We start from the raw sequence: 17766 nt of genomic DNA on the forward strand, positions 1-17766 counted from the left end.
CTCAACCATTTTACCATGCAAATGAAATTTGCTGCAAGCTTGCGGCAAACATAATTATGCAAATAAGATTTGCCGCAAACTTACGGCAATTGTTAGTTGCAAACTTGCAGGAACTACACATATACCAATGTCATGTGGGTAGACACATTCAATTTATCTCTTTCAAATTACACAGCAACATTTTTAAAAAGTCAATTCCTGTCTTTATACAAACAGTCTTTGAAAGAATATTTGCAAACTTGTGAGATTTAAGGAAAGACATTCATATGCATATGAGTTTTGAAAAGTGGCAGGAGTCATTCTCAAATGACATAATATACCTGTATCAAAAAATGAAAAAAGTAAAATCTCAAATGTGTATTTAGACTTTAAAGCTAGGTAATAATTGCATTACAGAATTTAACTTAATCTTAATAAACATGATCATGATGATCATGATGGTGCAGTACATCAGTTACAAATTCAAACTTATAATAGCTTAAATTTTTCAATCACACATACATGTATATATAGTTGCTTTATACTTAATTATGTATGATGATAACATTAATTATTTTATTAAAACATGCAGGTCTATGAATCATTTGTACTTACACAATTACATACTGATTATCCCATATTACTGAACCAAAATGCCTCCTTGATCTCTTATATGTGAAATGCATTTCCAAACACAACTAACATGACCAAGCCACAATTTCAAATTTTTAGCATCCAGGAAGTGCCAACTAGGCATGCCCATTCAATATTGTGTAATTCCTGCAATGTTCTGGCAAACATATAGCATGGTCAAAGTTTTCTGCAATTTTGCGGCAAACATATTGAATGGTCAAAGTTTTCTGCAATTTTGCGGCAAACATTCTGTATTATTTTAAACTTTCTGGCAATCTTACGGCAAACCTTGATGTTTCTACAAACTGGCCGCAAGCTGGCAGCAATGTTTGCCAGAAGTTTGCAGCAAGTCTGCTGCAAGTTTGCGGCAAACAATTCAGTTTCATAAGGGTTATCTTTTAGATTTTGATAAATAGCTTCAAGTAAAAAAAAGTAAATTGTCCATTTTAATATTTATTCATCTTTTAAATTGAGCATCAAGTATTGAAAATAAATAATTGTGTAGTTCAAAAGTTTATGATACCTGAATTATATTTTAAGATTTGCATGTAAAACTAACTTTTACTGTCTCAAATTGCATCTGCCTTAATAGTAACATGTTTCTGAGCTAGGTAAGCAAATAGTAACAGCAATTACAATTTTTATAATAACAAATTTACTCAAAGATTTTGTCTTGGCTGTGATGAGGATTTAAGAAGTCCTTTCTTCAGTTCCACATATATTTTAATTTTTCTTGATAGAACATATGATGATTATATTATCTAACTTATTAAAAAGATTGGGATACTGTAAATTCAGAAATTATTGCGTGCATTTATTATTGCGATTTTGTCATTTTACACTTGAATGCGATTTTAATTTTTACGATTTTGAGAAAAATTCATGCTTAATTCAGTTAAAATATTACAAAATGCGAGTTTTAATTATTGCGTTTACAACTCAGTCACATTATTCGCAATAATAAAAACCTCGCAATAATTTCTGAATTTACAGTAACAAAAGAGACATTGAAACTCATAAGATGGAAATAACCTCAACAGCTGAAGAACCTCCAAGTGCAGGAGTTTCTTGCTGCAATGAAGATCCATTGTTGGCCTTTAACTGTTGTCTGCTTTATGGTTGGGTTGTTGTCTCTTTGACACATTCCCTATTTCCATCCTCAATTTTATCACTCGCCATTACTAAATAATATTTTGTTGTGAAAATTTCTACCGCAGAGGTCACAACAACCACAAGTTCTACTACCATGCCAACGACCTCCAGCACAACGACCCCAACAACTACAACAACAAGCACAACTTTAGCAACAACAACTGTAACCACGACAACAACAGCTCCACCTACTGTAATCATGACAACAACTCAATCAACAACCACTACAACAACAACAGCAGCTGCATCAACAACAAAAATGACAACAACAACTGAAGTTCCTGTCTCCATGGTTACCTGTGACACTAGATCTTCACATTGTAGTACAGCTCATGTTGATTTGTTACGGTCTGGTGAATTTGTAACAAAATGTAATGTGACGCTCATGCAGGTATTTTTAATTGGATGTGATAAAGTTCCATTTGAACATGATTGAGATTGGTGTTTGTAAGTTCATATCTTGTTGAAGTGTTTTGAGATATTATCAAATATAATTTTAAATTGAGACTTAATTATCTGTTGTCAAATTTTTCTTCAATATAGGTTTGTACAGATTTTTGTTAAAAAAAGATGAAAATAAAGATACTGTGAAACCTGGCTAAACCGAATCCTGGTTAGGTAAACCGAAAACCTGTATAAACCAAACATTTTCTAAAGCACCGTCATATCATATTGTATGCTGTGAACCTGATAAAACCAAACATCAGCCAACGCAGGCAGGTTAATGCAGTTTATAAAAAAAATAGCAATAATTTTCGGTGTTTGCATCGCAATCTAAATCTGACGTCATTTTCCCAACTATACGACACGTGATTGGCTAGAACGTTTCGTCGACGTCAGATTTTAGCTTGTCACCAACAGCTGATCGGGCACCTTGTTATGATAGAAGTCAGTGTCTTCAGTTCGACAACAACACGTTAATATAGATGTGGGTTGCTTATATTTTGAGGTACGTTAGTTTTAAATTATTTAAGCTATCTGTCGAGGATCTTGGATATCCATTTCATTCACGATTATGAATGTAGTCTGAAGAGAAAGCTGCATGTTTACTTAAAAAATGTGGTTATTTACACGTTTCGCTGTCAACATGATGTGGTCAGTCTGTTGAAACTTCCTTAAAATAATTTTTCACGTTTACACTATCTTAATTACTTGCTTATGAACAATCCAATCTGTCTTTATTGACTATTGACTATACAAATATAATATTCACGTCCACATTTTGCAGACTGACCAGGGACAATTAATGAGGGTCAAATGTTTAAATTTGGGACCCATGTTCAACCATGCAACGTATCGAAGGAGTAGAATTTGTTAAAATGCCCGATCAACATGCCGGCTGAGGCCCGCCACCTTTCACCTATGCCTTTACATAGTATTTGTGTGTTTGTGTAGATCTTGTCAAATTTAACACACTTATAAAACAATTTACATCAACAGATCAATCTTAATTTTGTGTATTTTATTTTACAACCTGATGTGTTTACAATTGAGTATTAATTGAAACCTTTCAGTAATTATTGTAACTTCTTTTGCAGATTGATTTACAACTGGCACACATAAGTTGACAGTTAATGCATAAAGAGTGTAGTTTCTATAACATCAATTATGAGGTCTATACACAATTAAATGTAAGTATCAATTATATTATAATGTATGATTCCTAGGGTCCTTCAGTTCTATATTTTATATCATACCATTTTCTATATTAATCTTTATCTATTTTGCCCAGTATTCTCTATTCTTTGTATTTTAACACACCATAATTTTCTTTTATTATCAGTCTTTTCTTAATCTTTAATTTCTCAGCCTTTTTGCTTAAGGGATTATTACATGATTGGTGTATCTATTCTGTAAACACCACCCAGACCCTCAGTTTAGGTGAATATAATTAAGTTATCTGGCGTATTATGTCACACCCACCCCATATTGATTATTAAAGTCATATTGATTATTAAAAACAAATTGGCAAAGCAATGTGATGGGTAAATTATATATCAGTTATAGAAAGTTGTATTTATAAACTTTATTGTACTTTTACAGACAATTCATCAATTAAACTTTGTGTCAAGTTTACAGTTTACTTTTAATTCAAAAATAATTAAGGAATATACAAATGTGACAATTTTGACTGAAGTTTTCTATTTGTATCATAACATGAATACCAATAACTTTTAAATGCCATTAATGGTTTACATATTTTTTTCAGTACATGCATGAAGATTACTTGGAGGGAATGGTGTCATACAAGTTAGTTTTTTAAAACTATGATAGCCTAACTGAAATTTGAAAAAAGTAATCAAAGAAAAAGAGTGACCACTTCTGTCTTTAATATGAAGATATACAAGGAAATTGCTAGACATTTTGTAACCATGTATGAGGATAGCTTTAGATATATATACATGAAAAGAAAGTGAAATCAATGTTTTTAAGATAAAATCTTGATGACATATAACAAAAATATAACAGTGCTGATTATAAAAACCCCATGCCATGTCACATGTAACTTTGGAATGCAGCAGTTTTCAGTATGACACTAAAAGGAAGGATTTTATTACTTTTAAAACTGACACTTGAACATTGAAAACAGAGAAATAAAGGTTTTACATCAGAGGAAATGACTGTGCACTTCTTTCTTGAAGGATCAACACACAAAAGGAAATATTCATATCATTATGCCTCATGTGCAGTAGTTAAGATAATTTTGGATATATACATAAAACTGTGAACTAAGTGATAATTATAATTCAAACATCATATGTGGTACCTGCATGTACTTACTGGTATATATATATATATATATTGTAATTCACAACATTTTACATGAATATATAGGAATATTCTTTGCATGATGCATGTGAAATAAAAAAAAAACACAATTAAAGGAATAAGGAATTATCTAGTACTGCATTATCATATGAAAACCAGCAGAATGATATATGTCTACATTTATTATGGATCATGGAAACCTACAAGGAAGTATATATTGTGTGCATTGTTATATCAGAATTATCAGTTTTAATTCAATGTGACATGCAATGCTTTTTGTTTTAATTTTGAGAAAACTTTTTGAAATGAATGAAAAATTATAAGTTTCTTTGACTTTGAAACCTTTGAAATGTCAATAGTCATACTTGTATGTAATAGGCAGATAATACTCATACATGCATAAAACTTTATTGAATAAACAAATAGTTTCATCTCAAGGAAATTTCTTTTTTTAATGTTTTTTTTTAATTTACTGTTTTGTACTGGAAAAACTGCAATGAATGAGTGATGCATGTTCTAAAAATGAACATAGCTCTAGAAATTATTTCTTATAGCTGATATAGTTTTAAATAAGACCCATTCACACATGTGATGTGAAATTAACTGATCCTTATAATTCAGTGAATAAATTAAAAATGTTTTTAAATAAAAAACAAAAAACATTGAAAAAACTTTAACAGGGCTGAGCAGATAAATATTTCTCGTAAAACATGAGTTTGATAGAAGCCTTCAAGGGGCTTCATACTACCATGCAGTTGTGCTTGTTAAAGTGTTTTCACTATCTTGAGAATCATTTTGTTTTAGAAATACTGTTTTGTCGTTCGTCATCACGTTATTTCACTATGCTAAACCTTGGTAATCTAAAAAGCCGTAAAGACCCTATGATATTAAAATTTCAGGAAGTAAGCAAGATAATTATTTTGCAAATTGCAATCGGCACACGTATATGTATGTGTAGTTAGAAATGAACATATGGTTACGAAAACCCTTACAAAGTATAACGTCAGAGTATCCCCCTTTTTTTCTCTTCGTATGCATGGTGATTCTTTAAAGATTCATGAACAACTCAAGTATGAAAATGTGAAAACAACAACATTATTTTACATCTTTAATGTGTTAATCTCTAGTCAGAAACTATCGAAATGTCGATTATTTCTTTCCCGGCATTTTCACACCGAAAAGGGGAATAATCCATCTGTCATGATCTGAATCAGTACAGTGTTTAAATGTCGCCGAGTAAGGACTTGAATATCATTCATCTATAAAGATCGCATTGGCACACCCCGTTAACATTTATTAATCTCTTTAAAACTTGGCATATTTATTCTTGGAAAGCTCACGAATACGGAGATTGCTGTTTCTTGTTTTTAAAATGATTACAACATTTCTAAAATTGGCAAAATAGTTGACTTTTGGTGTGGCCACGGTTGAATTGTATGTCACTTCTGTTATTTTCTATTATAAAAGGGCACATTTGAAGAATGAAACAGCTGTTACGTTAAAGATAACATATTTGTCAAACAAATACAACTTTATTTTTAATCATTTGTCTAGTTCTATGGGGTGCGCCAGGCTCTTGAAGTTGGACGTTCGCACGCCATCTTTGAACGGTGCCCGTTTCCATGGCAACCAGGTGGGGGGTTCTGAGACACCATAAATTGAAACTTTGGATGATATTAGGGATGATATAAATAAGTTCTGGGTATGGAAGTTTCTAGACAAAAAATCTAAATAATTTCAAATTTCATTGATTTTTATATGAATAAATAGCCGATTTACTCTCGAACAGCATTAACCTACCTGCGAAAACCGAACACAATCTTTATTCCGAAAGAGGTTCGGTTTAAACAGGTTTCACTGTTGTTGATAGTTGACTGCAGAATTATTGCAATTTTTTCATGTTACTATAAATTGTATGCATTTTAAAATGTTTTATATAATAAAATACTGATACAATATAAGATTGAATTATATATGATCTTTTAATATTCCAGTTCACACAATATGGCTGGGAACCAGTTGGTGATGTTTATACAACTTTACTTCGCTATGTAGACAGTACAACGGTAGAATGTATGTTACCAATGGTTACCAGAGGTGATGACTTTGTCAATGTGTATAAAGTTCAGGTAAAAATATAATTACTTGAAGAATTAAGGAATGTCTGTAATATTTTATGCCCCACCTAAGATAGTAGAGGGGCGTTATGTTTTCTGGTCTGTGCGTCTGTCTGTTTTTTCGTCTGTTTGTAAGTCCATCTGTTTGTCCATCTGTCCAGCTTCAGGTTAAAGTTTTTGGTCAAGGTAGATAGTGAGGAAGTTGAAGACCATCAACTTGAAACTTAGTACACATGTTTCCTATGGTATGATCTTTCTAAATTTAGTGCCAAATTAGATTTTTTACCCAATTTCACAGTCCATTGAACATAAAAATGATAATGCGAGTGGGCATCCGTGTACTTTGGACACATTCTTGTTTCTGTCTATGGAGAAATAAAATCAATTTTTTTTGCACACCACTGAATAAGCAGGTAATTTAAAAGTGTGCATTATATTTTTAATTTTTAATTCCATGTTTAAGGTGTATTCCATGAAAAACATGGATGACATCACAGTCACATGACAAAATTATGTCTGAGCTGATAGACAAAAAAATTGCAGCTAATCAGAAGAGTAATTACATCCAAAATTAAACTAATTTATAGAGAATAATACATGGCAAAATCCGTATTATATGTCGTATCATCCCGAGACATCAATATCAGCCCGAGGGCCTTTAGGCCCGAGGGATGATATTGGTCGAGGGTGATACGGCATGTGATACGGATTTTGTCATGTATTATACGCTTTATCATATATTTAAACAGAAGAGTATTAAAGTATATGAACTGTTTTCTGATCCATAGCACTGGGTTACCTTCAGTTCTGCTTTTGTCTTGTTTCAAAGCTTTAAAATAACTGCTCAATTATTTATACGAAGCACCTAGGTTACCTTACAATCTGTTGTTTTGAAAATATTTTGTTTATTATTGTATATATTTAAGTGTTTTGTATTTTTTATATTTGCATTGAGTGTGCCAAAAAATATGTTGTAAAAACTTGATGTTCGTGACGTCACATACAATATGAAAACTTGATGTACGTGACGTTACATACCAAACAATGACGTCATTCCAAAAAATTACCTATTTTTAGAAAAAAAAATCTTAAGCAAAGAAAACCCTAAAAAACTGACTTTAGTTTAAAAAAAAAAAAAAAAAAAAAAGGTATGCGATACGGGTTTTACCATGCGATACGGGGTATGCGATACGGGTTTAGCCATGCGATACGGGGTATGAGATACAGGGTAGGTGATACAGACTGGAAAAAAGAACCTTTATTAGATATACAAAATAGCTGTATTTTGTACTAAATATATGATAAAAGAAATTAAAGTGTTGTTATCAAAGCTGTATCTTACATCATGTCAGATTTTATCAGAATCCATTAAATTCAGAGATTAATATTGTGATTTGTTTAGAGTGAGAAGAAATGCTAGTTATTTATTGAGATTTCAGAAATATATGAATCAGATAGTAGAATGCTAGTTCTAATTTTATTGTGATACTGAACCAGTGACATTATTCACATTAAAAAAAATATAACAAAAAAATTCTGAATTGGCATCATAGCTCAACAAAACTGAAAAACTTCACTTTGCTTCAAGGGTTAAAATTATTGTAAATAAACTCATCATAGATACAAGGACTAAATTTAGTATACGCCAGACGCCCGTTTCGTCTACAAAAGACTCATCAGTGACGCTTGAATCCAAAAAAGTTAGAAAGGCCAAATAAAGTACGAAGTTGAAGAGCATTGAGGACCAAAATTCCTAAAAGTATTGCCAAATACAGCTAAAAGAGGGACGAAAGATACTAAAGGGACAGTCAAACTCATAAATCCAAAACAAACTGACAACGCCATGGCTAAAAATGAAAAAGACAAACAGAAAAACAATAGTTCACATGACACAACATAGAAAACTAAAGAATAAACAACACGAACCCCTAAGGTAATCTATGCCTGAGGTAGAAAAGCCTTAGTATTTCAAAAAATTCAAAAATTTGTATACAGTAAAAAGGGAGATAACCCAACTATATTTTCCTGTTCAAAACTACATATAAACAGCTGCATATTTGATGTTTTATATTTTTTATTTTTAGATACCAAAAGGTGACAAAATGGTTTTGAGGACACAGATAGTTGCTGTTCTTGACAGTCTTTGTCAGATGTGTGATATCTACGGAGGCTGTACGCTGAGAGTGAGTAGTGTTTTACAGAAATACTAGTATAATCTTTCTACACATATACTGTAAATTCAGAAATTAATGCAAGGTTTTAATTATTGCAAAAAATGTGACTGAGTTGTAAATGCAATAATTTAAACTTGCATTTTGAAATATTTTATATGAATTTAACCCTTAGACTGCTACTCACGACTATTGTCGTTCCGATAAGACAGTCCGCTTCTGCTACTAGCGACTATAGTCGTTTTCCGAACTCGTTTTTTTACACAGTTACCATGGAATGGACGGAGTCAATATTCCTGAGATTGCGGCAGTTTCGACTTGTATGGATTCTGATTGGTTAAAAATCTACATTCTTTTGAGTGTCTCTCGACTTTTAATCAGGTATAAGTGATAAAACCGAAAGTGAAAATTTTTGATGAAAAAAGTGACAAAATGGAGGACATTATTTGGAGAAATGGCCAACACGTTCAGAAGTATTTCATTGATAACGATTTAACAGCGGCGGCCTATTAAAAGGATTTGGACGAGAACTGAAGATATAATAGACAGAAATAGAAATATTCTATCAAAACTGCAAATAGGAGACTTTTAAAGCGAGAATTACGGAGATTCCCAGACCTTGTTCAAAATGGATGACATGAAACAGGGTTTGCCATAGTAATCATTTCGCCTTTCAAATGTGAATCAATATTGACTGACATCAATAGACCCGAACTTTAAGTTTGTCAAGATTATATATTGATGAAAGCTTTAACAATGAACTTGTCGTATATATATATTTGTACATGGAAGTAAAAGTCGGCGCAGTGAAAGTTGGAGGATAATACCAGAAAATATTTGCATAAAAAAGGCCGTTGGTCTGAAAAGAAACTTTTATTTTTTAATAATCACAATGGAACTTCTTAAAAGAGATTTTTAACTATATTGGTTCAATTCTGAAGTCATGGATACTTTTACATTGATGGATTCGTTAATAAAACATGAAAAAATAAGTTTACCTTTGTTTACCTCTATTTGCACCTGTACAGGTAAAAAATTACCAGAGATTCACACAAAAATAAAATACAGAATCTAACAATACTTTTTTAAATAACTTTTATTGATGAATATTCAATATTTACAAAGATACAGCAATTGTAAGTGAACATGTTTATTTCATCAGTGATTAAAATTTTACTCAGCATTACACAAAAGTACAATAAAAATCAATGCAGCAGTCTAAGGGTTAAGAGGATTTTTCTCAAAATCGTAAAATTAAAATCGCATTTAAGTCTAAAATGACAAAATGGCAATAATAAATGCACACAATAATTTCTGAATTAGATAAGTTACTGTATTGTGTGTTATTTCCGAGGGTGTAAATTTTCGCTTAGTTTCCTGCAAATATCAAAACTGCCAAAATAAATTCTGCCAATTTAAAAATGCATATGCAAAGGTATTGATAAAAGTTTTGAATCCGCCAAATTATGAGACACCAAAATATGAGCTGCCAAAATATTTCTAATATACCTTATTCAATAAAAATTGCGAAATTTTACATCTGTGAAAATAACACGCTATACGGTAGAAGGCAAATTATGTAATCTATCAAACTGAGAAACTGATATCTTGGTGAGGCACAAAACTGAGTGCTGACATTCCCAGTTTGATAACGTTAAATTAGTTTTTTGTTTACTTCAAATTAAGATCAATGCATTTACATTGTCTGTCCATTAGTTTGTATGTCCATCAGTCTGTCTGTCCAACAGATATCTCTGTCACATATTTCTTAAGTATTATTGAACAGATAAGGACAATATATTGACATTTGTTCAGATTAGACATGAACACTCAAAAAAGAACATTGTAACAAAAAAGTTTAATTCAAGGGAAACAACTCCTATCTGACATGTAAGTTTTGTAAAGTACCATTAATTAGGTGTTAACACTGTCAAGGATATTGAAAGTAGGAAAGTAATTGTATATAACAAATGTTCTAGAAAGTAAATAAATGCAATTGTTTTAAAGTTTTTTTCCAAATGCTTGTAGAGTAAAACTTTGTTTGGTTTCCTTGCTTTGTTTGCTTAAACCTGTTATCAAGGTTTGTAATTTAATTGCCATCTTGGAACAATATATATATATATATATATAGGCATAGATAAACCTGTATATTATATTTAAATTTGATTGGACATGATCCCAATTACAGTAGTTCAATTTACAAGCAAAGCAAGCAAATTAACCAAAGTCTTGTTCTACATGCATTAGGAAATAAGCTGTAAGTATAGAAAAGAAGATGTGTTATGATTGCAAATGAGACAACTATCCACAAAAGACCAAAATGACACAAACATTAACAATTATAGGTCACCGTACGGCCTTTAACAAAGCAAAGCCCATACTGCATATAGTCAGCTATAAAAGGTCCCGATTAAACAATGTAAAACAATTCAAACGAGAAAACTAACGGCCTTATTTATGTAAAAAAATGAACGAATAACAAATATGTAACACATAAACCAATGACAACCACTAAATTACAGGCTGTTCATTATTTTTATTCATTTCTTTTGGTCATTATTATTATCTTCGTTTTGTTCTATTGAATGAAAATAGAAATGTAATAAATTTATTATTGTAGACTGGTACCTGTTTCATTGACAGAAGATGTTACAGAGATAAAGATACCAGTCCAAGGAATGTCTGTCTACAGTGCCTGACAAGTAACAGTAAAAACACATGGTCTTCTAGAACAGGTAGAGTCAGACATTTAGACATTATTGAGTAACAATTTTAAAGCAAAAATTGATCCGTTTGTTGATTGATTGATTGTTGGTTGCTTAGCATCCAGAAGTCCGGTCAAACTAAGATTTAACCTCAAACTAACTGCAACAGAAAATTATTTAGTTCTAATCTATAGCATTAAGCCCTTAATATACACAGAAAAAAGTTCCATAAAATCTAAATTTTGGAAAACTCAAAATCTGCATTAAGGAAATTATCATTAGAAGAGGAGGTAACTTGCAAAAATTAGTCTATTTTGGGTCAGTTTTTGGTTGATTTTCTTGAAATTTGTGTAAAGTATGATACTTTGATGGGATTGGGCAAGGATCAGATAAAGTGTAAAAAGTAACGCCCGAACATTTTTCATGGTTATTTTTTTTATTGTGTGTAAATAAGACTCAGAAATAAATAAACTGTGGTGTATATTGTGTATATATATAATAAATAACTTCAATCATAAGCCATTTTTAGTTCATCTTTTTATGATGTTTTATGCTGAAATGTCAACGTTTTTTGTCTGCCATTTTGTGACATTTTGTGGGCCCTTCAGAAAATGGAAAATCATATTCCCTTTGTCTGTTTTCACATTATTCAGCTTTATTAATATTGAGAGATGAAGTGTCAATGAACACTTCAAACTAATAAGTTTGCCTTATTTATGTAGCTTAAAAGAGAAAAAACTCTTTAAAAATCACCATTTGTCCGTTATGGTGTCGGTCAAAAAATCCCCTAATTTAAAACATCGTTTAAAATTAACTGTTATGCCCCAATTTACATTTTAAAACTTCATGAATCGTGAAAAGGGTTAACTTTGAAAACTGATAAGAAGAGATAGCAATGAGTAATATATATTTCAGAAGACGGCGTGTTCAAAGCTGTAAGAGCTTTTTCGGTCAAAATAGTAATTACCGTACAAGCCGTGTTTATTTACTTATTACTATGATTTACTTCACCAAACTATGTGCTCAGCAATGGTTTGGGTACGCATGAGAACTACGTCATCGATCTATGTGTGTAAAATGGAAGGAACCACTTTGGAGGCGGGTAAGTTTAGTGTCGGTCATAAACTTTTTCAAGTGTCACGGGCGCCCTAGAATTCATGAATCGCTGAAAAGTGCTTTGAACGAGAAAGCTTCATATAGATACATGGTCCGTTTATATGATTTTCCTAGCGAAACCGTTATTAGCAATAATTGTTTGGCAGAATGAGATATTTTGATCAGAGCATGAAAACTGTCTGATGCCCATTACTACTTGACAATTGCCAAATAAACAACCATTATTGCTTGACCTCCAAGATAATTACCATGTAACGGTGAACATACCTGTCAACTCACCCGTTTTTTGCGGGTGACACCCGTTATTTTCACCTCTCACCCGGGAGTTTTTCTTTACCCGGCGGGTCCCGGGAATTTCTAACATTACCCGTTTCACCCGGATTTCTGACCGGAATTGTTTCCGGTATTTAGAAGTAATATGACCTTCGGTTTTATCGGTCTTTTTCAATGTAACCAAAAGTCAAAATGTAGGACTGTTTAGGGAAAACGGTAGTATTTATTCTGCCATAGTCGACAATACTAACATTTTCTAAATTTACCAGCTTTTATAATAAAAACTTGGATAAAACAGTTATGTGTTGTGTTTGTACTTTATTACTGTATTCTAAAAATTGAAGCCAAATAGTATCATGACCAATTCTCAGATCTGCAGTGACATCACAACATGTAACTGACCAATCAATGATTAGCATTTTTGTTATGTAAACAATGTTGATAGGTGATGCGGATAAGATTCCTCTAGATTTTCCATAGACTTGTTGCAAATTAATTTAATTGATATATATCATAAACCAGTTGAATATAGTAATTCTACTCTTTTAATACTGTTAAAGACACTATATACTATCTCCATTTTGATTTTTAACATACTATAACCTCTGGTTAAAAAATAATCGGCAATATAAATAATCAGTTATCCCCTTCAAATAGATGAAAAATCTAGAGGATTCCGGATTTTATCACCTCCTGAAAAATGTAAATGCCAGGATGTCCGGATCTGAGAATTTCCAACGGAGCTGCTTTATGTTATCCATGCCCACCGTCATTTTGCACCAAATTTATGAAAATTTGGAAGCCTTTTCAAATAATTCTCTAGAAAATATTTCAATAGGTTTTAAAATTTATATTGTAAATATACAAACTGCAGTTATTCATAGATAAATAAAAAATATATTGTACCCTTACATCCAATCACAGCGCTCATAAGTTGACTTCCTTCACCTGTCTTGGGTACACAAAAGGCCAACCTAATGCTGGGAAAATGTAATACTACCGTTTTCCCTTTACCTGAGCTACGTAACGATATTTTCAACAAGCTACAAGATGAGTTCAGTGACTATCAGTTGACCCCATTAGATGAACTTCCACTTTGCACTTCCCCTGAAACTGACATTGCATTTGGTACATTTTGGGGAGAAATGTCCAAGTTGCATGACATTTTTCTTAACAAGCCAAGATTTTTTGTTTTGTCAAAACTTGCTAAAACATTACTGGTTTTGCCAAACAGCAATGCAGACCGTGAGAGGGCATTTTCTTTAGTAGAGAAAATAGCTACAGAGTTTAGGGCTGATCTTAATAAGGATACACTGTGTGCTCTTCTTTCTTGTAAAATGAATACACATTTGCATTGCTATGAACTGAAACCAAGTGCAGTTCTTTTAAAGAATGCCAAGTCTGCTACTATGGAATATAACAATAGGCTGAAATAAACTTGTATACATGTTCTAACTGTTTCATATACATATTGACTATATAAATTATATGTAAACATATTTTTGTTCTTCAATTGAGCCCGCAAAATGTCGTACGCGTTATGACCTGAGATTTTTTTTCTCAATGCAGGTCATGACCTGACTTTTCATTTTCAGAGGTTGACAGGTATGGGTGAACATTCACAAGTAGCAATCTTTTGTGTTTTTAACAGTGTTCCTCCATCGTACCCGTGAAATGGAATTATTCGACCCTAACTTTGAAATTGTGTAAAAGAAAAATGAAGTCCTGTCATTTAATTGCTATATTCATCAAATGTAAAGCACAGCTGTTATATTTGACCCTATTATATTACTACTTGTTTATTGATTTCTAGATGATTGAGAAAAACCCATATCACTTGAGTTGTGAGGTAGTGTGATATGGAAAATTATCATACAGAAAGTCTTAGGAAAATTTGAGAAAATAGCTAAAAATAGTTTTTGAAGATCTCTCAACAAAATGCATGCACAGAAATGTCAAACTGTCAAAACAAAACCTCCGTAACACTAAACAAATAATTTATTATTATAATTCATTTTTGATTTATTCTTAAGGTTACATCTACAACCATCTATATTGTTCTAACTATTCTGACCCACCAGTTGTCCAGTTGTAAGAGACTGGTATGAAAACTTACAGAATATGCATCTTATTTATTGTGACGTCCGTGACAAATTGCACACATGGATGTGACACATGACTTGCAAAATGTCAAACTGTCAAACAAAACTTCCGTCACACTTAAGTTGTGAATTTATAATAAGAAGCCTTTTACCAATGATATTTAAGGTTACAACTACAACCAATTACACCATTAAAACATTTTTGATTCTTCAGGAACTTATTTGCGAGTAACTGGATTGGAAACTAAAAAAATATGCTTCATATTTTTGAGACGGCCATTACTTTTTTCCCCCCACTATTTTATATCAAACTTTTCACTAACCGTTGCATAGTTTTAGAAATGAGAACAAGAAGGTAATAACTCATTATTTTATTGCATTTAAAATAGATTGCCATGTTATTTTGATTGAAAATTAGGGTATCAAACTTGGCAATGTAACATCCGTCACAAAAGCTGTGCCTATGTTTGGACATCTTTTTACAGGTATTGAACCAAAGAACTATCTTTATAATCACAAAACTCAACTCTGAAATGGTAAAGTATCCTCTGATATATTTAAAAATGTCATATATTAAATTAAATGTGATGGACGTTATGTCACACATATGTTACACTTTATCTGATCATTGCCCGATTATAAGTTTGTATTTACCTAAATTATATAATATTCTGCTCTTGAAATGTACCAAAGTGTTATTGGTAGTTTTATTATTTTTGCTCATTTCTCATTAAAGAAATTGCAAATTTGTGACTTTGTGACCATTTTGAAAAAATAATGAAAAAGTTGGTATTGTTTATATCTGTATATTATATTTTTCAGCATCTTACTGGTCTAAAGAAACTTTTAAACCTCAAAGAGAAGAATACATGCTTAATTATTTTTTTCAAATTTGAGATTCTTTACCTTGATATGTTGAAAAATTAAATAAATGGTCAACTAATGAATTAGGAAATCTAGATTATAGCTTGATAAAAGATATGAAAAAACCTTTGTTTGACAGCTAAAAAAAGCATGAATCAATTAATTCTGATGAATAGAAGTGATAAAATTATAATTTTGTATAAATATTTATTGGTATTTCAGCCTTATTTGCATGAGTTATCTCCCTTTTCAATTCAAATTTCCATTGGAATTTGAAATGGTGATTTTTTTTAGTCTTCCTCAAGTAATATTTTATGGAACTTTTTCTGTGTATATTTGGGGTATAATGCTAAAGATTAAAACTTAAACATCTTCTTTTGCAATTACTTTCAGGTAAGGGTAAAATTTATGCTAGATTGACTGGACATCAAGTTGTTGATAAAGGGAGGCAAAATATACATTTAAACTCATTAGTCGAACACAATGATGAAAACATCATGGCAAAAAAGAAAAATATTGAAAGACAATTAACAGTACACATAACACAACATAGAACATTAATTGAAGTTTTTACAATTATAATACAATAACAAAGGATAGGAGGTAGCCATCCATGACTCAAAATCATTACATGCAAAGCAACAACAATAAACACACACAAAAACAAAAAACAAACAAACAGTGCTTTTTTTTGGTTACCTTTATTGTTGATTATATTTTCAGACAATTTTCCTCCAAGGTTAGAACAGGACCGGTCCACTATTTCAGTCATTAATGGAGACACAGTAAAGACTAATATAACAGCCAGAGATCCAGAAAACATGGATATCTACTATGGTAGTAATGACGAGGGTGCTATGGTCAGTACATCAGGAGAATTCACATGGCATGTCCAGTTATCAGAGCCAACCAAGAGGGACGGACGATATAATTTTGTGATAAATGTTACAGACAGTTGTGGGGCATCTAGTACATTTGTTTTAACAGTAAGTTTTCATAAGATTCTTATCGAAATTCCAGTAGCAGATCCAGGGTGGGAGGGGTGAAACCCCCTTTCTTTGGAGGATCAATGCATTTGAATGGGGACATGTAGTTAGAACCCCCTCTTTATTCCTAGTTACCCCCTTTTAAAAATGGCTAGATTATAACACCCCTTAAACCTTAAATGAAAGTGATTCAGAAAAAAAGTAAATTCATGGATATTTCATTCTGTGGAATTGCCATAGTTTGCATACAAGCATACACAAAACTTTTACTTTGTGGTTTTCCATTAGCCTCAAAACCCATGAAAAAAAATATATTCCCACGAATTATAATGAATAAAAAATATTTTCAATCTAATATTTTATGGATTCAAAAAAATCACAGAATAGATCCTTACTATATAATTATTATTCTGTATGATGTCCTCAAAAATGGAAGTCCTCAAAAATGGAATTCAACTGCTTAACAACATACAATCAGTACTATTTGAAATATTGAAGAAAAAAAATATTGTATTAAGAGAATTTGACAGTTGTATAAATGATTTTATTATAGGTACTTGTAAAACAGTGTACTTGTCAAAATGGTGGACTTTGTGAGAATCAAGTTGTGACTAATAATAGAACAGATTATAAATGTAGTTGTTCATCGTCTTTCACAGGTAAAGTCACTACAAAAAAAATCATTATTATTTGTATGCCTTCCTATTAACATTGTGGTTTTTGGGCTGTGCTTTTGTCCCCTAGTTAATCTGATCTGTTTGTTTGTCTGTCAGTTTTCCCTCTTCAGGTTAAAGGTTTTTTGTCAAGGTAGTTTTTGATGAAGTTGAAATCCATTCAACTTGAAACTTAGTATTCATGTTCCCTATGATATGATCATTCTAATTTAAATGCCATATTAG

The 17766-nt window shown here is 31.6% G+C and overlaps 1 protein-coding gene across 1 annotated transcript in view; it reads left to right on the forward strand.

The window, feature by feature from the left end:
• LOC134695280 (von Willebrand factor D and EGF domain-containing protein-like) overlaps nucleotides 1-17766 on the forward strand; it is a 63378-nt gene that overhangs the window by 34919 nt on the left and 10693 nt on the right. The window contains exons 13-18 of the mRNA XM_063556500.1: nucleotides 1830-2155; nucleotides 6528-6662; nucleotides 8735-8833; nucleotides 11442-11556; nucleotides 16605-16867; nucleotides 17421-17526. Coding sequence (XP_063412570.1) covers nucleotides 1830-2155; nucleotides 6528-6662; nucleotides 8735-8833; nucleotides 11442-11556; nucleotides 16605-16867; nucleotides 17421-17526 — 1044 coding nt within the window. The remainder of the gene's footprint in view (nucleotides 1-1829; nucleotides 2156-6527; nucleotides 6663-8734; nucleotides 8834-11441; nucleotides 11557-16604; nucleotides 16868-17420; nucleotides 17527-17766) is intronic.

This window comes from Mytilus trossulus, chromosome 13 (assembly GCF_036588685.1).
Source record: "Mytilus trossulus isolate FHL-02 chromosome 13, PNRI_Mtr1.1.1.hap1, whole genome shotgun sequence".
Taxonomy (NCBI): domain Eukaryota; kingdom Metazoa; phylum Mollusca; class Bivalvia; order Mytilida; family Mytilidae; genus Mytilus; species Mytilus trossulus.